We start from the raw sequence: 23,972 nt of genomic DNA, 5'->3' as shown, positions 1-23,972 counted from the left end.
GGTAGGTAAACGTGTTTGTCATTGTCAATGTGTGTAAGCGTCAAGTTTGACATCAACACGGACACACATCCTTGCTGTTTGTGCAGGATAGACTCGGGCATCAGGCGATACCTGAAGGAGAACGAGTACGGAGTGGCCGACGGTGCGGCCCTCTGGCGGACTCTGGATCTTTCGGGGCTGCTGTCTCGCCACATGGATACGTGGGCCGACTACGGAGGTTACCCCTTGCTTAGTGTGCTCTGGGTACACGACGACAGTGGACCCGGGCTTGTCCTGAAGCAGGCCAGTATACGAAGCAGTCTACTAGAGGCCAGTGTGGGGCCAGCTTATGCTGGTGCTTCCCACCATCGCGAAGTGGTGGTTTCGATTATTTGATAGGCCCATTGGGTGCGAGTATATAGATACAGCTGATGTCTGTTCTAAAATATTTGAAAAAGTCTAACACCCACAAGCTTCCAATACCTTGACAGAAAATTGAGTTTTTTATACAAGGCCCCGTATAACATGAGTTTGCAATAAGCAGACTTGAGCCCATATTCACCGCAATATTCCGGCAGAACCCATCTCACCACGAATGTCGACGTTAATGCGATTAGCATTGAAGCAAGTGGGGACCCACCGTTGTGCTAACGCAGGAAGCGTCATGTATGGGCGTTTGAGGAGCCAGGCTCCTTTCTCGGCCTTTCCTCTGGACACACTGTACCATCTCGCGCCACCACAGCGAAGTACGCGAGTGGCGCATGACCAAATATATTCAGAAATGATTATCTGAACATATATATATATATATATATATATATGTATATAGTGAGACGACGCCCGGGACGAAGGCAGAGCTCTTGTATTGTCACACAGCGCGAGACAGCCCACGAACACCAACCCGAGAAAATGATGATGATTATGAGGATGGGTATATACACATGAAGACGATGATGAACTGCACAGTTAGCGCTCACATTAACCCCCCCCCCCCTCTCACGAAAGCGGCCGGTAAGGCAGCGAGTCAGAAACGGTCGGAACGCCGAAGATACGGCTTCAGGCGAGACGTGACCAATTTCAGTGCTGCGGCAACGGCGGTCAGTAACCGAGGTAACAGGGGCTACGCGATAGTTCACGGCAGATGTTCTTTCAAGCATGGTATATTGGCCGCGATACCTGTGAAGAAGTTTTTCACAGAGCCCTGGCACTCGAACAGGTGTCCACAGGAGCACTTCGTCGCCTGCATGGGCGGAACGAAATGACACGACGGGTCGCATCACAACAGACTTTCCTCTTGTCCTGAATGGGCATGGTGTGGGCGCGCGGAATTTCGCGGCAGTGCACTGCCGCGAAATTCTTAAAGGTTGCCTGTGGCAGATGGCACAATTCCAGTTCATAAGCTGGTCTACTCGAAGAGGCGGACATCACTTTCACAAGAAATTGAAATACATATTCAAATAATTAACAGCAATTCAGTAATTAAGTTTTTAACTAATTACCTGAGGGCCCATATTGCAATTTACAAATTGCAGCCGTGGAGTTCGCAAGGCGGATCCACTTGGAACGAATTGTCGGGATGACACCGGTTTCAAGAATAATTCCCGAACTTTGCGGAGAAATGCATTGACGTTCCAGTTAAGGTTCTCAACAAAACGTCGCTTTATGCATTCAAGCACAAAATCAACTGGAACGCGAATGGATTTCTCCGCAAAGTTCGGGAATTATTATCTCGAAACTGGTGTCATCCTGAGAATGAATTCTTAGTGGATCCGCCTTGCGAACTCCATGGCTACAATTTGTAAATTGCAATATGGTCCATCAGGTAATCAGTTAAAATCTTAATTAGTGAATTTTTGTTGATTAGTCGATTATGCATTTCAATTTTTTGTGTAACTAATGTCCGCCTCTTCGAGTAGACCAGCTCATTAACCAGAACTGGGCTATCTGCCACAGGCAACCTTAAATAAATTTTGAAAGTGTTCGCTGAAACACCCTGTATATGCGGTGCAGACACGTAGAGTGAAACGCATTTCAAACGTTGACATGCGCACACTTTATGCAAAGCTTATTGTTACGATTCATTCATACCGCACACTAAACAGCTGCTTCATAGTAGCAAATGTGCGAGTAGAAAAAGATTTAAGATGCAGGAGCTTCTAGATCAAATTTATTTGGTACAAGGGAATGAATGACTAATGTCTGCTAGCAGCAGGGCAATAGTGCTGGTTCTTGAAGCTTAGGGGGCAGAATTCAAAGCAACAGGAAAGGGCAACATGCTATTAAGAGTAACAACAGGTTATTTTTATTGCACTAATCACATCATGATGGCTAAGTTGCAAAGTAATTATGCACACATTACAGACGGTAATATGATCATACATTTTCTTCATCTCTTCATACTTCATCAGCGCCGAAGAACCAGTATTTTAAGACACTGTATCAAGTCAATAAAACCATTAAAGCAGGCTTTCGCCGCAAGTCTAGGTTACAAAGCTTTGCGACCTATCGCATCAGAGGCAAGGAAAACTTATGCCATTCAACAGTGCGTTCAGTCCACTTCCGCCCACAGAAAACAGCCTCTGGCTTCAGACAGTTTCTTTTTTGTAGGCCATGCTCAAACTAGTCTTTTGTGAAGTGTTCCTGCATAAAAGCAGTTTCACTGATAAGTAAACACCACCGCCGAAACATCTGCAATATTCAACAGCTGTGCTTTGTCTGATACATATATAGCAGAAGCCCGTGAGTCTTGTTAATATAGAAAGAACGAATTAGTGCAGATGACAACCATATGTATGCCTATACATGACCCTGTTTCCCAACATGAGACTGCACGACATTAAGATCAATCCACTATAACACAGCGATTATTAAACACCGAGGCAGAATTACATTCCTCATTTAGACTAAGGCCGATCGAACAAGCAAGGCATTGTGGGCGGTAAATGCTGAAGCTATCACAGCTGTCTCAAAAGCGCGAGCGCCTGAGGTTTTCGCTTACTATACAAAACAATGAACACCAGCGCATCAACCAACGTTACACGGAAAATCAGAATGCTGACAAAAACAAAAGTGTAAAGAAAAGCCAAGGTGCAGCGGGCAAATTGTATCTGCTAGTATTTACTCTGTTCGGAACAGACTGTTCCAGACCCACATATACCAGAACAATCGTACAAGCAACACAGCGAACTGGGTGAGTTGGTAGGTTAACATTCTAGGTGTATATGTGCAGCGCGACACACATGTGTCGTTCATACTTTGTGCTGCGCGTCTATGTCGCGCTTACACCGTGGTCGCGCTGCACATATACGCCAAGAATCGTGAAAGTGAACAACCTCTCATGCCTGGCGTACACATCTGCGCGTTAACAGCGGTGTTACACGAGATAAATGTAGCTTTACGTGTAAACAAGGCGAGTTCCCCTCGCATACCCTGGAGCCTCTTCGGAGCCGGCCGGCCCGGCCCGGCCCATACACAGTAGCCATACCAGTCGCCGGCGCACATCTAGTGTCCGCCCGGCACCGCGTGAAAAGCTTTGCAACGTTCCGTGCGGTGTGTGCACTTTAGTGCGCTGCACCCCGTTATACTGGAATACAAGTGTCAATATGATGTGTTTCGTATCATTCCCGTAAGGCCCTTGACTTAATATCATGGAATAACGCACCTGCAACCCGCAGCCGATAAGTGAAACTCACGCTCAACCAATGCCTCCTCTAGGAAGATGCCTGCCGCGTGCGCCAGAAACCTGCTGCCCTCACCTTCCCCCCTTTCCTCCTTTCAACTTGAGGTGGTAGCTAGCGATCTTTGCGGTGGTCGCTCTCAACACACATGCGCGCATGCGCACACCACCGCATGGCCGCCGACGCCGCTACCGCCACGACACAACACCACCCCATCTACTGTACCCCAACCCCCTTGACGGAGATAGGGAAATGGCTGGCGCCATCTCTTGACAACCGAACGCAACTAAAGCAGGACGGCTATGATGATGATGATGATTTATTGGCATCCCCTTTGAAACGGGGCGGCGACAAATAGTATCTTTCTAGTGGAGGCGTTGGCTCGACGTACGCTCGCCGGTCCGCTGATTGCAATGCCGATGGCACTGACGGAAACGACGAGTCAGCGGCGCGCCCGTAAAGTTGGCTTCGCAGTGGTGCAGTTGAACATTTAACGTCATTTTGCACCACGTGATAGCGTTCGACGAATAGCGGTGCGAGCGGCGCCGGAAAAGTTATGCGCAACTCTGCTCCCTGCGGGAGCATATATAAGCTGCAAAAATTGTAAAACGTAAAATTGTGAAAACGCTCGTGTACCAGACTTCTCTTATGGTGCATCCAGACGAAGGACCAAATCCGGATTTGCAGTGCCGGACGGCGCGTCACGTGACCTCACATCAGCGATTTGCCTCGTCCGCGCCTCGTCCGGGAGCCGCGCGGACGGATAACGCCAAGCCGTTTTTCACATCCGGATTCTGGCGGGGTAAAGCCGCAGCTTTAACTTAGAAACACGCAGTGTCTGGCAACCAGTACACTTCTCTCCTGCTCGAGGAGAGCCGCAGTGCAGTCAGCATCAGTACTTTGTTTGCTGGCGCCTGGTTTCAGTGCTTCATAGCTCCTGGTTTCGTTCACTTCGATGAACAATTTATTTGTGCGATGATGCCGCCTTTTATTTCAACCACATCGTGGAAGAGTTTCCCACTTTGTGGGACCTCAGCCGTGCAGTTTATGCGGACGGCGTCACAATCAGGGAATAGTGACTCTCCTGCAAAAAAAAAAAAAAAAAAAAAGCTCAGTCAACTGCTCGCTAGCAGACTACAAAAAAGTAGGACGTGTACAAATACATATGATATCTGGTTGTTTCAGAGCAGTAAATGAATAGAATATCAACGAAAGCCAATCACACTCAGTGGTGCAGCTAAGTGTAAACATATCAATATTATCTCATGCATGTTTATGCAGAAAGTCGGTGCCGACAGCACGGCCATACAAAACTTGTGCGCACTCGTGATACCCCTTCCACGTGAACCCTCTGGATCTGCATTGAATATTTCGGGTGCGATTGAGCTTGTACACTACCACACGAACGCACTTAAAGACACTTGTGTAGCGGCCTTCGATCAGCACCAAGCTCAGTTTTCGACCGATATACATTTACCACGGCGATCTCTGTAATAACTTGTAAACGTGTGATACTTACCTGAAGCAAGGTACCGCAGTGTGACCTGCAGCACGGTGTAAGAGTATATTTCTTACACCGTGGTTTCCGCTGATATAGAACGGCGCATAACGGTATCCTCCCTTCGTATGCGGGGCCCCACGCGTGACAGCAGTTGCAGAAATTGCTATCTGCTTACACGAAGCAGCCTCCGGTATTCGTCGAGGTCAGTCTTCAGGAGCTCTTCGTAGAGCAGGTTTTGGACCCCCAATTATTTCCTTACCATCCAGTCTTTCCGCAAACAACGCCGTTTTCGTGGAAACAAATCAAAGTCCTCGTCAATCTCGAACAGAACATCAGCCATCGCAGCCAAACGTCGCTTTTTGCTGGCCTCCAATTTGTAGGAAGAAACTCTCAAACCAGACTGCTGCTAGCCAGCGCAGAGGCTGCGGTCGAGAGTAATCCGGCTCTGTGGCGCTGTCGTCTGCTAGGGCTTCGTCCGCCGTGTGGATGCGCCTGCAGCCGGACGGTCCGTGGCATAGTCGTCCGCGTCCGCTAAAAATCCGGATTCGGTCCTTCGTCTGGATGCACCATTACTAGCTTTCCCACCGACGAACTGGCGTGTAACCTGTTTTTTTCATAATCATCAGGCTATCTTTTCCCGCGAGGCAGTTTGGCAAGCTATAATGTCGGCACAGTCATTTCGGCAATCAGCGTGTACGAGTACAGTTGTCTTATCTGACGACATGCAAAAAAGTAGACGTTACTCTCTTGATGAAGCCTTGCGCAAGAGACGAGATCCAGCATGGGCAGCTGGCCCTTCGTACCCTTTTCGTATAAGAAAAAGAAGAAACAGGAGACAAGGAAGGGGGGGGGGGCAGCGATAAGCTTCAAACTGCTTATTGCATGGCACCTGTCAATTGTTTTTACGGCTTCGTCTCCACCATGTGAGCACCTCAGCACTTCATCTTCATTTCAAACATGATTGGTGACGTCATTGTCTAGGCAAATGTTTAATGCAAAAAATGTGCACTTGGCGACTTAGAGATTAGTGCCAAGAATGAGAAATTAGTGCTAAGATTACGCCATTTGAGAAGCAAAAATGGCGCCCGCAGGGTTGGCACTGCTTCGACGACGTTGAGTGCAACGAGACGCTCGTGTGGGCGGTGCCGTTCGTGCTGGACGTTCAGGGAGGCACCCGGGTGCCCGAAAAAGGCGCTCTCTGGTTCAGAGGGACCATCCAGCGCTACAAGTGAGCACCGCTGAAACATCACACGGTGTCAAGCGTTTGATTACATGTCTGGCTGGATTGAATAGTGCAGTGCCGGCAGAGTGCCAAGGTCTCAGTGCTATACAAGTAAGCAATGCTGAACATCATCTTTCATGACTGTCACAGGAAGTCTCAAAAGTTCTACGGTATGAAAAAGACAGCAAAGGTCTGAAGTAAAGCGAAAGAGGAGTACGACGAAGACAGTGCACTGTTTTAGAATTACCAAGCATCAACTAACCCAACTGCAAACTCTTCTTGAAGAATAAAAAAACATAACGTGCATATTTGCCAGTGGCATTCTGGGTATGATTTGCAGTTGCCTTGCGGAATTTGGGATAAAATACCTGAAGCTCTCTAGTGTGTTCTTACGAGCTATTGTACATTTTCTAGTGCAGATTTTGACAGCTGTGCTCTCGAGCACATGCAGTTCATTATGCATATCCAAGGCTAAAAGCGTTTCAGAACGCACTTCGCAGTTCTTCGATGATGTGCTCTTGTTAGAAACAATGAACAATGATATTGTCACGTAGTAGTGACGGTAGAGAAGACAGTCACAAAACTGTGTATGACGAAACTGGTTGTTTATTGGGCGAACCTGTGCCCACAAAAGCAAGCTACACTCAAAGCACAACGATAGCGGCGAACACAGTCGGCGATCGTCGGAATCTGATCAGCGGCGAAACGCGTCGGCTTTTATACCTGAGTCATCGAAGGTTCCAGATTAATCCCTGATGCCCGCGTGTCTTCCAGAAAGTTCTAGACAATTCGCATCGGTCACACAATCAGATAACATAAGCGTCTGTGAAAACAGGCAACGGAAAGAAGCATCGATAACGTTCTAGAAACCTCCGACACAGGCGCGTCCTGCGCCGAGCGATAACGTTTAACATTTGTTAGCCGGTGGAAAGCGGCCACCGGTGAAAGATAAAGATGTATACGTGTCAATACCCTCCCCTTAAAAAGCATCGTCCCGATGCTACAAGCACGAAAGCGAAAACAAAACAATGCGTTATAAACAACAAAAAAAAAAAAACAATAACAAAGTAACAAAGTACCTAATGTCGTCAGCGGGCGTAGAAAGGTTTAAGACGCACCACATGGATGACTTCAGGTCGTGCCCGGCGCCGCTGTGATTGCGAAATGCCGTCTGGCACGACCTCATAGTCCAGTGCGCCAATACGTCGGATTATCTTATATGGTCCGAAATAGCGACGCAACAGTTTCTCGCTAAGTCCTCGTCGGCGTATCGGAGTCCAGACCCAAACACGGTCGCCGGGCTGGTACTCGACGTTGCGTCGTCGAAGATTGTAGTGTCGGCTGTCGGTCCTCTGCTGGTTCTTGATGCGCAAGCGGGCGAGCTGTCGACCTTCTTCGGCACGCTGCAAATAGGTGGCAACGTCGAGATTTTCTTCGTCGGTGACGTCCGGTAGCATGGCGTCAAGCGTCGTTGCCGGGTTCCTTCCGTAGACCAGGTTGAACGGCGCCATGTGCGTCGTTTCTTGCATGGCCGTGTTGTATGCGAAGGTCACGTACGGAAGGATGGCATCCCACGTCTTGTGTTCGACGTCGACGTACATTGCCAGCATGTCGGCGATGGTCTTATTTAGGCGCTCGGTGAGGCCATTCGTCTGCGGGTGGTAGGCGGTGGTGCGGCGATGGCTTGTCTGGCTGTATCGCAGGATGGCTTGAGTTAGTTCAGCCGTGAATGCCGTACCTCTGTCGGTGATGAGGACTTCTGGGGCACCGTGACGCAGGAGGATGTTCTCAACGAAGAATCGGGCTACCTCGGCGGCACTGCCTTTGGGCAAGGCTTTTGTTTCGGCGTAGCGGGTGAGGTAGTCCGTAGCTACGACGATCCATTTATTCCCGGACGTCGACGTCGGAAAAGGCCCCAGTAAGTCCATCCCGATCTGCTGGAACGGTCGGCGAGGTGGCTCGATCGGCTGTAGAAGTCCGGATGGCCTTGTCGGCGGTGTTTTGCGTCGCTGACAGTCTCGGCATGTCCTTACGTAATGGGCGACGTCGGCAGAGAGGCGAGGCCAGTAGTATTTTTCTTGTATCCTCGCGAGCGTGCGGGAAAAGCCGAGGTGTCCAGCCGTTGGGTCGTCATGGAGAGCTTGCAGAACCTCTGGACGCAATGCTGAGGGTACCACGAGGAGGTAGTTGGCTCGGAGAGGCGAGAAGTTCTTCTTTAGAAGAATGTCGTTTTGCAAGAAAAACGACGCCAATCCTCGCCTGAACACCTTCGGCACAATGACGGTCTTGCCTTCCAGGTAGTCTACAAGGCTCCTTAGTTCCGGGTCGGCTCGCTGTTGTTCGGCGAATTCGTCGGCACTGATGGGTCCCAAGAAAGTGTCGTCATCCGGGTCGTCCTGTGGCGGCGGTTCGACGGGGGCGCGAGACAAGCAGTCGGCGTCAGAGTGCTTTCGCCCGGACTTGTAAACGACGGTGATGTCGAATGCTTGAAGTCTCAGACTCCATCGTGCGAGGCGACCTGAAGGATCCTTCAAGTTAGCTAGCCAACACAAGGCGTGGTGGTCGCTCACGACTTTAAAGGGCCTGCCATAGAGGTAGGGGCGAAACTTTGATGTAGCCCAGATGATGGCGAGGCACTCCTTTTCTGTTGTGGAATAATTTGATTCCGCCTTCGATAGCGACCGGCTAGCGTAACTTACAACCCTTTCTAGTCCGTCAGTCCTCTGCACAAGAACGGCGCCGAGTCCTACGCTGCTTGCGTCGGTGTGGACTTCAGTATCGGCGTTTTCGTCAAAATGCGCAAGTATTGGCGGCGATTGCAGGCGTCGCTTCAGTTCTTCAAATGCTTCGATTTGCGGCGTCTCCCACTTGAACTCGACGTCGGCCTTCGTGAGATACGTCAGTGGCTCAGCGATCCGTGAAAAATTCTTGACGAAGCGCCTGTAATAGGCGCACAGTCCAAGAAATCTACGCACTGCCTTCTTGTCAGCGGGCGGAGGAAAGTTGGAGATGGCCGCAGTTTTCTGAGGGTCGGGGCGCACTCCAGACTTGTTGATTACGTGGCCCAAAAACAAGAGCTCCTCATATGCGAAGCGGCACTTCTCTGGCTTTAACGTGAGTCCGGAGGTTTTGATTGCTTGAAGAACTGTTTCAAGGCGCCGCAGGTGTTCTTCGAAGCTTGAGGCAAACACAACAACGTCGTCCAAATAGACAAGGCAAGTCTGCCATTTCAAGCCTGCCAGTACTGTATCCATGACGCGTTGGAAAGTCGCAGGTGCCGAGCAAAGACCAAACGGCATGACCTTGAACTGGAACAGTCCGTCTGGTGTTATAAAGGCAGTCTTCTCCCGGTCCCTCTCGTCGACTTCAATTTGCCAGTAGCCGGTTTTGAGGTCCATCGACGAAAAATACTTTGCGTTGTAGAGTCGATCCAACGCGTCGTCAATCCGTGGGAGGGGGTATACGTCCTTCTTCGTGATCTTGTTGAGGCGACGATAATCGACGCAGAAACGTAGGGTTCCATCCTTCTTCTTCACTAACACCACGGGGGACGCCCACGGACTCTTGGACGGCTGGATGATGTCGTCGCGTAGCATTTCGTCGACTTGATGCCTTATGGCTTCACGTTCGCGCGCCGAAACTCGGTACGGGCTCTGACGGAGTGGGCGGACATTTTCGTCGGTGATGATGCGGTGCTTGGCGACAGGGGTTTGTCGAACTTTTGACGACGACGAGAAGCAGTCCTTGTATTGCAGGAGCAGAGCTTTTAGTTGTTCTTTCTTATGCCTGGGAAGGTTCTGATTGACGTCGAAAGTTGGCTCAGGTATTATAGTCGTCGTTGCAGGTGCACTGGAATCCGTGAAGGCGAAAGCACTGCTGGCTTGTACTATTTCGTCGATGTAGGCGACCGTGGTGCCTTTGTTAATGTGCTTGTATTCAGGGCTGAAGTTCGTGAGCATCACCCTTGCTTTCCCTGCACGTAGCTCAGCTATGCCTCTAGCGACGCAAATTTCACGGTCGAGCAGTAGGTGATGATCGCCCTCGATGATGCCCTCCATGTCTGCAGGCACTTCGGTACCGACGGAAATCATTACGCTGGAGCGAGGCGGAATGGTGACTTGTTCTTCAAGCACATTCAAGGCATGGTAACTTATGCTTGTATCCGGTGGTAGCGCGTTGTGCGTTGAAAGCGTTATCGACCTGGATCTTAAGTCGATGACTGCACCGTATTGGTTTAGAAAGTCCATGCCTAGGATGACATCCCTGGAGCAGTGCTGCAGGATTACGAAGCTCGCCGGGTAAGTGCGGTTGTTTACCGTGACTCGGGCTGTGCAGATTCCAGCCGGCGTTATTAGGTGGCCTCCAGCTGTCCGGATATCAGATCCTTGCCAGGCCGTCTTCACCTTCTTTAACTTGGCGGCGAACGCGCCACTGAAGACGGAATAGTCGGCGCCAGTGTCTACGAGAGCGGTGACGTTATGACCGTCGATGAGCACGTCTAAGTCGGTAGACCGTCGTCTAGCATTACGGTTAAGTCGTGGCGTCGGATCACGGCTGCGTCGGCTTGCTCCGCTGCTGGTACGTCGCGTCGGCCGGTCTTCTTGCGGCGGCGAAGTGCTGTCAAGGCTGTTGCTAGGCGGCGTGCTGGTATCTCGTCGTAATGATTCGCGAATCGTCGTCGTCGTCGGCGGAGGATCTTCGGCATTGCGTCGTACAGCAACCGCACCTCCATCGGTTGCTGCCTTTAGTTTCCCCGGTAAGGGCTGGGAGATCGGCCCCGGGTGGGACCGGTGTACTGATGACGATGCGGCGAGATGTAGCGGCCTGGTGACGGCGAGCGTGAGGGTCGTCGGGGTTGCCACTGGGCTCCGGCGAGGTAGTCGGCAATGTCGCGCGGTCGTTCACCCCGCACTGGACGCGGCGCGTTGACGGCGAACCCTCGTAGGCCCATCTCGCGGTATGGGCATCGGCGGTAGACATGGCCGGCTTCCCCGCAGTGATAGCAGAGCGGGCGGTGGTCGGGGGCGCGCCAAATGTCCGTCTTCCTCTGGTAGCTGCGCTGGGCGACGGGCGGGCGTGCTGGCGGCGGCGGTGGTGGACGTCGGAACTGCGGCGTTACGGGGCCCTGGCGCGAGCGCGGAGGGGGGCCTTGACGACGGGCGACGGCGGCGTAGGTCAGCGCTTCCGGCTCGGGTTGCGGCGATTCGGGAAGTCCTAGCGATTGCTGGATTTCCTCCCGCACGATATCGGCGATGGAAGCAACTTGAGACTGCGACGACGGTAGCAACTTCTGCAGCTCTTCGCGTACTATCGCCCTGATGGTGTCTCGTAGGTCGTCGGAAAGTCCTTGGACTTCGACGTAGTGTGGCGTCGAACGGCGATTGTATTGCCGGTTGCGCATGTCCAGTGCTTTCTCGATCGTCGTAGCCTCCGAGAGAAAGTCTTGGACTGTTGTTGGTGGATTCCGTACCAGTCCGGCGAATAGCTCCTGCTTAACTCCCCGCATAAGCAAGCGAACTTTCTTGTCTTCGGGCATAGCTGGATCGGCGTGCCGGAACAATCGAGTCATTTCTTCAGTGTACATACCGATGCTCTCATTAGGGAGCTGTACACGGTTTTCCAGCAAGGCTGCAGCTCTTTCTTTACGGACGACGCTCGTGAAGGTGTCCAGGAAGGCGGCTCGGAAGAGGTCCCAGGTTGTTAGTGAACGTTCCCTATTCTCGAACCAGGTTCTGGCGCCGTCTTCAAGAGAGAAGTAAACATGGCGCAGCTTTTCGTCGCAGTCCCACTTGTTGAACGTAGCGACCCGGTCGTATGCCTCCAGCCAGCTTTCGGCGTCTTCACATGGCGAACCGCGGAAAGTCGGCGGCTCCCTGGATTGTTGCATCACGACCGCAGATGTTGGCACAGGGGCTGTCATGGTAGCTGCTGCCGAGGTCATGACTTTTGTCCTCTTGGTCTTCTCAGGTAGGGGTTCGTACTCCGGTGGCAGGTTCAGTAGCCTGCGACTAGCTCGCTGGTCGGGGTAGGCGTCGACGTCTTCTAGACGGTGTGGGCTTGGCTCACGGCTGGACGGGGGGGTCCGGTACAAGGACATAAAAGCACCTCCACCAGATGTCACGTAGTAGTGACGGTAGAGAAGACAGTCACAAAACTGTGTATGACGAAACTGGTTGTTTATTGGGCGAACCTGTGCCCACAAAAGCAAGCTACACTCAAAGCACAACGATAGCGGCGAACACAGTCGGCGATCGTCGGAATCTGATCAGCGGCGAAACGCGTCGGCTTTTATACCTGAGTCATCGAAGGTTCCAGATTAATCCCTGATGCCCGCGTGTCTTCCAGAAAGTTCTAGACAATTCGCATCGGTCACACAATCAGATAACATAAGCGTCTGTGAAAACAGGCAACGGAAAGAAGCATCGATAACGTTCTAGAAACCTCCGACACAGGCGCGTCCTGCGCCGAGCGATAACGTTTAACATTTGTTAGCCGGTGGAAAGCGGCCACCGGTGAAAGATAAAGATGTATACGTGTCAATATGCAGCGTATTGCTCGGAGCAGGGAAGATCATCAGGCCTTAACATCTTCGACAGACTTTTGCATACGTTTACACTGCATGGAGCACAGTAAAAAAAAGGAATCATGATTTACTTATAAAAACAAAAATACTGCTATACACCACTATGCTTCAAATATTCTTTGGGCTTTCATTACATCGATAGGTGCCTGTGAACCCTGCTCAGAGAAAGGACATATCACGTGATTAGCGCACTCTGTACTTCAATAGAACTGCTTCTTGGCCTATTCAGTGTTTGCTGAAAAACGCCATTGCCGCAAATAAGATATGCAGAAAAATGTAGATGCAAAGACGACGACACGGCCGGTACTTCAAACTGATTTATCTATGGTGCAAACCGACGAATAAATGGGCACATACACGCACGTGCAATATATGACCCCTTATGATCACTTATGTTCATAAGGTCACATCTAACCTCAAGAAGGCCGCAGGCTGGCATAGCGTACCCATTACCTTTTCTGGCCCCGTCAAGCTAGCTCAGCTCTGCTCCCGAACCACTCGAGATGAAACCAGCCGGCAAGGCTGCGGAAACAAACATGGCGCCACAAGCGGTAAATATGCCGCTGGGCATGCGGATGGAATTCCGTTTGCGTGCGGCAAGTCCCCCGTCGGACAGAGCGGGCGCTGTATCAATGAACAAGCCAGGAAACACGACCTAAATCTTATGAAAAACCGAACCGCGCTGTGCATTTGCCAGCACAGTGAAAATACCTGCATGTGTTAACCACGCTTTGGTGAGACGAAGATTCTCGGCAGGAAGCAAGAATCAGACCGCGCGTGAGTTTACGGAAGCGTACTATCTAATAAAAACTCTAGCTGTATCAGTGATACATCGCTTCTGTTATATAAATCGGAGACGAGATTGCTCGACGACTGGTTGTCTCAAGTATTGTGACTAGACTGCTTGTACTTGCCTATTATTTCGCGGGTCTGCACACTATCTAAATCATTTGGAAGTGCCGCCCGGTGTCGTCGTCTATAGGGGGGTTTAGAATAGGGACTCGAACGCATTGCGTTCGCGGTCTGCCGCGCCCGGAAGGTGCTTTAGAATAGGGTTACTGGCTTGCGTTAGCGTCATGGCATTGCAGTGCCCTTCCTGAACGCGGAAGGAAAATGGAAACATTATGCCCGAGGAAAAAATATCCATGAAATATTGCAATTTGTAACATTTTACAGGATAAAAAGTGTACTTGACAGTTAATTATTTCAATGAAGAGGCGTTGACGCGTTTTTGAGATGTTCGTGGCGGAGTCGACACGACGCAAAACAGGTTTGGGACGTTTTGGGCACCCACGCTATTTTTGAAATTTCACTTCAGGGGCGTGCGAGAACACAAACCCAAAGATACTGCTCGGGTTCGGCGCCTGCGCTGTGGCGAGACGCTAATCGGGCCCCCAAAGATAGGGGGTCCCTATTCTAAAATAGCCTGACGTTTGCACTTTGTGTGCGTCTCCTATGTGCTGCAAGTATGTCTTTCAGCTCTGTACATGACCGTACAATAGGCATCCCTTGCTGCTATGGTTTCTTTTAGCTCAAAGAGGAAGCGAACATTGTTGCACAACTGTCCTCACGCCCTCCTCTTGGGCCCCCGTCTGCGTTTTGATGACATGCCAACGATCCCGTGTCACTTCCCTAACTGTATGTTGAAACACTGGTAACAGACGGCCTGCTACATCCCGTTATTTGACAACAGCTGCAATAAGCTGCCCGCGCATTTTATGTTCCAGCGTGGCGCGCGACCTGAGCTCGTCGTGGTTCCTTGTGAACACGGACACGGTGTCCTATTTCCGCGTCCAATACGACGCGAACAACGTGGCCCTCCTGACGAGCCAGCTGCTGAAAAACCACACGGTCTTGGGCGAGACCTCCAGGGCGCTCTTCCTCGACGACATGGTCGCGCTGGCCGTGAGGCGGATGGTGTCAATCGATGCCCTCGTGGGACTGCTCACGTATCTGCAGGTGCGCCCTGTCATCAGCTACAGTGTGAGCGTCAGGCACCTCACCTATACTCATTCATTATCATCATCATCTTATATTTATGTCCACTGCAGGACGAAGGCCTCTCCCAGCGATCTCCAACCACTGCTGTCTTGCGCTAGCTGATTCCAACTTGCGCCTGAAAATTTCCTAACTTCATCACCTCGTGTTAGGCCTTATGTTAAGAGACAGGAAGAGAGCGATGTGGAGGAGAGAGCAATTGAAGATAGCCGATATTCTAATTGACATTAGCAGAAAAAATGAACCTGGGCAGGTCATGTAATGCGTAGGATGGATAACCGGTGGACCATTAGAGTTACAGAATGGGTACCAAGAGAAGGGAAGCGTAGTCGAGGAAAGCAGAAACTATACTCATTAGAGGTGTTTAAAAGAAAATCGTGAATGGAATCGAGCAAGAGTATAAAACGCCTACTTTGACTATTTCACGAAAATAGCAATATAGCGCGGAAACAGAGCTATAACAAAAGAAGCGTCTGCATTGAATTAAAACAAAATTAAAAAAGCGCCGCGAGAACAATACTACAAGAACATGTCGTAGCGCTGTCCCATTTTTGTGCGTTCTTTCTTCTCTCGTCATGGCCAGTCATTAAGTATCTCCCATTTGTATTCCACATTGAATACTGAATATCATCTATATAGAGGGCATGGGCGCTAAAACGCTTGGCTCATTTTACTAAACCCAACCGCCGTGGTCTTAGTATCCATAGCGATGCGCTGACAAGCTCGAGGTCGTGGGTTCGCTTCCGGCCAGAGCGGTGGCATATGGATCGAGGCGAAATGCAAAAAAAAAAGAATTCTCGCGTACTTGGATGTATGTAACATAACCCCAGTCAATAAAAATTAATCCTCAGTCCCCTCCTACGGCATGCCTCATAATCAGATCGCGGTGTAGGGACCTAAATTTAAGCCCCACAATTTATTTAAAATAATTTTCCCTGAACAAACGTAGTAATGATTAAACACTCGATTAGAAACTGGACAGCTAGTACATGAGCAAATAGTACAATTCTCGCTTAGAAATGAAACTTGAAGCCCCAGGGGGTTTGCGGTGATAACAGACCTGACTTCTCAGACGAAGCATGTTCAAGGTTTACATAAAAGTGACGTTGGACTGCTGCAGAAAGAGCAGAGCTGCACAGTGTGGCAGTTGTACACGCGGGCGGCCCTCAAGGCCTTGGAACACTTCTCTGGTCGAACCGAGTACCGGCCTTTCTACCTGAGGAACCAGGAGATCTGCATGCTCGTCCAGCTGGCACCCACCGACAACGCATGCCTTCAAGCGATGCGCCGGACAACGTGCTGCAATTTCAACATGTGCGCTACGCCCCGCTCCACTGCGCTAATTTGGCACTAGATTGCCACATTCTTTTACTTGTATTTTTCAAATGCGACTGCCAACTGCGTAAGGTGATATTATAACGCGATTTCAAGGTTGTTTTTGGAGCTGCCTTGGAGTTATTTCGAACTATTTTACAGTTGCTGACATTTCTGCGTGTCATTATTTGATTAGACTATAATTAGATAAGATTGTTACTATAAATGATTAGATGTCAGTGCTATTTTCAATTGTTTCTTTATCGTTCTTGTGATATGAGATTACTAGATCGGCAGATGTATGGATTTTTGTTTTCTTATGCGGCATTCTAATGAGCGTTGTATGAGAAAGCGTTCGCGTAGCTCGCTTTGAGTACACGCAGAAGAACCTTAGATGGTTTAAGCAATTTGGGTTTAGGTTACTCCGGCGGGCCGTTTAGTTGTTCGACACGTGTTGGCACTTGTAATTCACGAAATGGCGCGTAACCATGCGTGAGAACGGACATTGACGCAATTCGACAGTTTCGCAAACATTTCACGTGTTTTTGTGTGCTGGACACTTCTTTCATTAAAAACGAATTCAAAGAGTACTTTGTTCTTTTTTTCTTAAATGCGAGGTTAAATTTTATGAATTTGTAGCAATTTTGAGAAATTATTGAAAAATGTTTGCAATGTCACACAACTTTTATAAAAATGTTCCTAATGCGCACTGTTTGTTGAAATGTTATTTGTACCTTGATATTGCACATCGGCTTTAAAAAGAATGATGAATTTCGGGAAAAATCTATTTCAGCTGTGATTAGACGTTCGTAACATACTGCATACCTGCCAACTTGGGGAGCTAGAAAATCAGGAGATTAACTGAGGGGGAAGGGGTAGGCGACAAAAAAGTCGCTTTTGTTTTTGTGGGCGACAGCAACCTCAGAAATAATTCTACATGGCTGCCAGTACAGCTACTCGAATTCAGACTGGAGATGTCACATGCGCGCGTGTAGTTGTTGATATAAAATATAGAACGCGTTATGGTCTCATATAGGGGGAACGCGAGGTGAGCAAAACAATGGTTGAAATCGACAAAACAATGTCAGAAGCAGCTCCTAAGGGCTGACAGTAAAGTTACTATACACGTCTCGGCGCTCATAGTGTGACCAGGAACATGTACCATGTCCCGTCACAGTGGTCCCTTTCCACTCTTGATATACTTTACCGCATAATACAACTGTATAACGATGAAGCTGACTTTAGAAAACCAGCCATTGTGCAATGCATATTAGACTTTGGCCGCCCAGGCTTGCAAAGCCTACACACAAATGGCTTGCATGTAAATATGAATTCGGCTAGCTACCTAGCACTTAACGACAATTAGGATGCAACTTTTAAGCATGATCACGTTAATTTTTTTCTTTTCTTTTTTTTGCGGTGGGGCTGGAAAAGTCTTTCGGGAAATTTATGGCCGTGTCCGTACAACCTGGAGGGTTGGTCGCGATTCGGGAGTCTCCCGGACAAATCGCGAGAGTTGGCAGGTATGATACTATGGTCGTGCACAGAAAAAATGCGGTGAAAAACGGGTGTCAGAGGAAGTGATAACTCTCACTGCAGAAGTTAAATAAAGGAAAAAAAAAGAATTGGTGCACAGGCCCTCTGTTGCAGCATTTTGGTTCACACACCAGCTTCATCTCATAGCATGTTGACAGGAAATGGAAGCGAAGGTGACGCACACGGTGTTAAACATGCGAGCCGGATTTTCTGCGTGAAGCCAACAGGTGGTTTACGGCTCTTGTTTGACAACAGCATTATCGGTATTTTCTTCATAAACGCTACCGAAATAGAAATTTTGTATCTTATTATCCTCTTTAGACACGTGAAGCGCCTAGCGACAGAATACGTCTTATAGTTGGTTCGTAATGCCGAACGGCTTCTTATCAATATGCAAAGTCTATCACAAGGCACCGAGTACACTTCAAAAATGGCATCTTCATACACGTGGACGAAGTGAGCATTTATTTGCTTGCTCAGATGAAATAGCTCTTTGTTCACTTAAACGGATAAATAAAGCCAACTGATTTGCTGCTCGTTATGATGGTTCTTCATCCTAGATAGCAGCACATTGTTATGAAATTGTAAATTTACATGACATGCTTTCTTGGTGGTGCTGATGGGAACGCTCTCACACAAACTACAGTAGTCATTTTGTTGAATACCTCTGGTAACATGAGATGATTAAATCATTTATATATGATGTCGCGTGTGCATGACTGAAACTTCTGGTTCAGACTTCAGAACAGGCATAGCCCACGGAGACGCACGTGGTCTGAAGGAGGCCAAAGATGTTATATTATTATCTATACTCTAGTATACGTCTCATACGACATTAAAATTGCATTTATTATTGTGTTTATCAAGAATATAATGGTAATTAATTTGGGAACATAAACAGTCAACTATCAATGGCACATCTGCCTGTGTTTACTTCCGTGCAATGAATGCACCTTTCTCATTTCAACCATGTCCGTCACGCTTATTTGTACTCTCTGCTGAGAAGGTTGAGATGAAGTCGCAGTGCAAACGTAAATAATGCAATGGTGGGAGTGAACTTCAACATTTTTTCATCGCCAGAAATAAAAAAAATACAAGTACTTGTGTTCCAATTACTGTAAAAAGATGTGCTATTCTTCTCCAAGATAAGATCTTTTTTTTTACAGTGGAGCTGTTAAACTTTTCATAAGTCCGTTTCGTGCCGACAGAAAACTCGGCCCAGCGGTGCGTCGCCGAGTCACGCAACCTCCTCTCATCACACACGTGCGTAGAGCCGAGTCTCGCCGCGGCATGCATGCACTTCGCCTTCCCTCTACCCAGCCGAGGAGAAGCAAGTGCTCGCTTAGCCGTGACGTCTCTGATATGCTAGAAAGCTCTGGGCAGCCGGCGCGCCGACAGACGTGTCCCCTCTCTCGTCTAGTGAACACGCGTGCACAGCTACCACGGTGAGACCGAAGAAAGGCGGGCTTGGCAAGACTTACCAAACCTAGCAACGCTTGGTATGGGCCCAGCCAAGCCATGCATAACATCGCAAAACTTAGCACAACCTAGCAACACTTACCAAAAGCCGGAACCAGCTCCGCTGTGAACCAGGCTTGCGCTACTAGTGCACACTGTCCACATTTTTTTTCATGGCGCACTTAAGTTGTTGCCAACGTTTGACTTCATCTGACTAAAAGAAGCGAACAGACAAAGCAGGCCGCCGCACATTGCCAAAGAACGGAAGTTTAGAAGAGTTATACGCACAAAAAGTAATTTTAACTGCCTGTGCAATGGTATTGCTACTTATTTTGCAACATTTATGCCTAATTTAGAAGAAACATTTGTCATATAATTGTCATGCGTTGCTGTGACAATACTGTATCTTTACTATAGTATTGTTGTTACGGATCTTGGTTGGTAAATTTAGGCTTGATAAGAGGTGCCATGTCGTGCGCATTTATATTTGTCGGAAGTTTTGAATCCTCAGTATGCGCAACTGATCTTTGGCTGTTTATTTTTGCTTTAATATTATCCTCATATTCAGCCCAGACACCCTCTGCACGCATGCACTCTCTCGCATATTTGAGTGCATTTGGGTGCACTGCGTATAAACAGTTACATTTTCTCTGGCGGTATGTTACTGCATATGGCACGCAGCTCACTAATACTTGCATCTTGAAACGCGCATTCTTCTGTTATTTGTCTGCTGCCAAACTAACCAAGAAGATAGAACATTTATGCGCTGGCCTTGACTCACACTACTCAGGCTGCAACTTCCAAAGCGCGAAATATCGCTCCGTGAAAGTCCGGAATGCTAGCCGAGTCACAATGCTGAAATTTGGCTGCACTTCGGTGAACATTTCGGCAATCTACTTCTGCTTTCATGCCCAAATTTTCATGTGCAGCTCGATAAACCAGAGCGACATCAGGAATACCGTCGAACGACTGGCTGCCATTTAGACCATTCGCTGTGACATTGGGATGGTGTATGATGGCTAGACATTCCTACAGGTAGAGAAGGCCTGGCGTCTGGTACTGGCAGGGCTCTGGTAAGAGTAGTTTTAAATGTAACAATAATGGAACTTTCAATTGGTCAATTAAGGTTGTAGCTGGAATATTACAATTGTCGTGTAAGGCAACGTTAATGCTGTTTTAAGGTAACAGAACGTGAATCTAATAGCTTCAATAAAGCCCCGTGATCAAGACTGAAAGCAACTTGCTGTCGCAGCAGTACTTGAATTTTATATTACATTTCTCATGCTATCTTTATTGCAAGTACTGTCCTGCTGAAGCTGCTACAGACACCAGTCGAAGTCAGCATAAGAAATGAGTCGAAAGTCCGGTACTGGTTATAGGAAGGTCTGACGTAGCATGGGTACCGAAACTAGTTCGATTAAAAATCCACCCTATTATAACTACGGCTACGATTATTGTGTTGAGTATACGATGTTCTTTGCAAGGGAGTATACCAGCAACAAACGGCACAGCATGCATTCGTGACGTCGTCATTGGTACAGAGTCATGGTTAGAAAACGATGTTGCAAATAACGAAGTCTTTCCCGCTTGCTTTGCCTCTTACAGAAGGGATCGAAATACCCATGGAGGGAGCGTGTTTGTTCTCTTTGAGAGCCGCGCTGCTGAAGATAAAATTGAGGTAACACGCAGTTCATGTAAGGTGGCCTGGTGCCAGCTGAAACTTTGTAAAAGGAAAAAGCTGACAGTTTGCTCTTTTTATTGACCACCCATAAAGTTCAAGTGACGTTTTTTTCAAAGCTTGTAAGTGTAATGGAAACAACTGATACCGATTGCATTGTTTTACGAGCCGATTTTAACCTCCCTTATTTCGACTGTTACCAGCGGCTACGTTTTCCCGCTACAACCAGTGCCTTGAACGCTCAAATGGCACAGTTTAGGAATTTTTTTTTTGCTGTCACAGACTGATTTTGAACCCACCAGCGAAAACTCTATTTTCGACCTTTGTATGACGAATAAACCAGATCTCATCCTCTCAGTTAAAGTCATTCCGGAAATTCGTGATCAGAATGCCGTACATACTGAAATGAAGTTTGCGCATACGAAAATTAATAGCAGTGGCATGCGAAATATTTATATTTATACTAAGAGCAATATATTCGTAATAAATGCGGCCTTGAATGCATATTTTGTGACTTTTGAAACTAATGCAGATTCTCGTCATGTTGACGAGCTTTGGACACTGTTTAAGAACAAAATATTTTGCCGTAGATGTCGTTTTGTCCCATCCAGAACACTGACGCGAAAATGCAGTCGCAGTAAGCCATTGTTTACAAAAGAATTACGTGAGCGGACACAGCGGGAAAACTGACTATACCGAGCATTCAAAACGAATGCGTTGACAGCAAATCTTGATAAACTGAAAAAAATAAGTGGTGAAGTATAACTTGCAACTCCATGTGCTAAATAAGCTTTTTGTAGTAATGTCCATCTAGGATGCGACAAAATTAAAAAAAGCTTTGGAAAGATGTTAAGGAAAATAGAAAGGATACTGTATCTATTCGGGCTATGGTTGGAGACAACGTTACCATTACAGTGCCAGCGAGAAAAGCTGAACGCTGTAACACATACTTTAAATTAGTTTCATCGCCGCCACTATCCAACACCATACTAGACAAGCCTACTCTGCACGAAGTGCCAGTCATGGTGCATATTTCTGATGATGATGGCCACTGGGTGTCAAAAGATGAGTAAAACAATTGGTCCTGACGGTTTACCGAATGCATTCCTGAAATCTTGTACAAGGTCAGTATCGCCATTCCTAACAATTATGTTTTAGAACCATTAAGCGATTCATAAATGAGCTCTCTGAAACATATATAACTATCGTCCAGTATCTCTAACGTGTCTTTGTTGTAAGATCCTAAAGCACGTTTTATACTCATCCATCATGCAGCATATCCAATCAACATTCCCTGCTCAGCTCAAGTCAACATGGCTTTCGGCGAAAAGTTTTCTGCGTTACACAACTAACAGAATTTGTTAATGATATGGCTTTTGCATTAGAAATTCGTACATCTGTGGATTGTATTATTCTTTATTTCAAGAAAGCTTTCGATGGAGCACCTCACGCTCAATAATAGAAAAATTGTCTAGTTACCATGTCGATCCTTTGTTCGTTTCTTGGATGTCCGCGTATCTGCATCGGAGACAGCAGTGTGTTTTTGTTTATAGAGCCCGATCAGATACTGCTGATGTTTCACCAGGAGTGCCACAAGGATCGGTCCTCGGGCTATTAATATTTCTTATATACACCAACGACATCAGCACTCAGGTAAGATGATCTATAAGGAAGTTTGCAGATGACTATATATTATATAGACAAATATGCGATGATGATGACTGCCGTATTCTTCAAAATGACCTAGATTCCATACACTTACGGCGTACAAAATGGCATATGAGACTAAATCTAAAAACAGTATGTATGAAGCTTTCCAGGTAACTAATTCATCTTATACAGTGGCTTCTACAGTATTAGAAACAGCTACTGAGTACAAGGAGATTATTTTACACCTTCGTTGTCTTGGACAAGGCACAGTTGATTATAGTCTCAAGGGCTTCCAGGTCACTAGGATTTTTTTGCGCCGAGATACGTAACTATCCGCAGCACGCTCGGGAAATCTTGTACAAATCATACGTCCAGCCGATATTGGAATATGCGTCTACAGTATGGGATCTTCCGCTTGTCCTCGATAAAGATAAACTTGAAAAAAATTCAAAACATGGCTGCCCTATATGTCCTAGGTAAGACAACCAGTAAAAAGAAAGTGAGCTCGTCATATTTAAACGAATTGTTACACTGAGAACCACTCTAACGTCGAAGGGCTGAGCTACGTTTGAAATTTTTGTGTTGTACTTGTGCCTCAAAAACCGACATAAAACGAGCACAATACATTTTCCCTCCCTATTATGCTTTTGAATGACTTAATCGCCAATAGAAAGTTTGCGAATTCAAATGTGCGACAACCACATTTGCTAGCTCAATTTCCCCGCGGACAACACGGCATTGGAATAAGTTACCTTCAGACGTTGTGGTGGCCTCTTCTGCAGAATCGTTTTTTAGTTCTTTAAGCGCCCTCCATGTTCCCCTGTGAGACGATACTGTGCGCGCGAATTGCTTTCAGCTGCTTTACAATTGTGCCGTTTTCTCTTCTTTTGTTGCACTTACTTTTTGTCTTATCTCGCGATAACACACGGCTTTCATTTGAACGTCATTTCTTGTAATCGCGAAACTTTCTTTTTTAGGCTGTGTGTACAGTGTGCTTGCGTTGCTGTTGTTTTAACAGTGGACCTGTTTAAGCCGGCCGTTATTCCGTTAGTCGTTCGCAAAAAATGTGGGCCGATCCTGGCGGTTGTGCAGAGGGTGAACCTGTGAACTAGCGAAGCTGAGCCTGGTTAACTCTAGCGAAGCATGGTTGGGACTGCTTAAGCTTAGTCAGTCATCGATAGCCAGTCAATAGCCAATCAATAAATAATTGATAACCGATCAATAATTAATAAATTTCGAAAAATGCTGGGGATGACTTGGTAGTGCGTAGCCTAGCCCAAATACGTGGCCAATATCTTGCGATAGTAAATCGATAGCCAATTAATAACCAATCGATAATCAATCAATAGTAAATAAATTTCGGAAATTCTGGTGAT

General features: G+C 47.7%; 1 protein-coding gene across 1 annotated transcript in view; it reads left to right on the top strand.

The window, feature by feature from the left end:
- The window catches only part of LOC119463958 (thyrotropin-releasing hormone-degrading ectoenzyme), a 58,533-nt gene that overhangs the window by 20,633 nt on the left and 13,928 nt on the right, over nucleotides 1-23,972 (top strand). Inside the window, exons 9-12 of the mRNA XM_049655442.1 lie at nucleotides 87-282; nucleotides 6,249-6,385; nucleotides 14,690-14,945; nucleotides 16,081-16,274. Coding sequence (XP_049511399.1) covers nucleotides 87-282; nucleotides 6,249-6,385; nucleotides 14,690-14,945; nucleotides 16,081-16,274 — 783 coding nt within the window. The remainder of the gene's footprint in view (nucleotides 1-86; nucleotides 283-6,248; nucleotides 6,386-14,689; nucleotides 14,946-16,080; nucleotides 16,275-23,972) is intronic.

The sequence above is a fragment of the Dermacentor silvarum genome, chromosome 9 (genome assembly GCF_013339745.2).
Source record: "Dermacentor silvarum isolate Dsil-2018 chromosome 9, BIME_Dsil_1.4, whole genome shotgun sequence".
NCBI classification, from domain to species: Eukaryota; Metazoa; Arthropoda; class Arachnida; order Ixodida; family Ixodidae; genus Dermacentor; species Dermacentor silvarum.
This window is presented reverse-complemented; position numbering and strand designations above follow the sequence as displayed.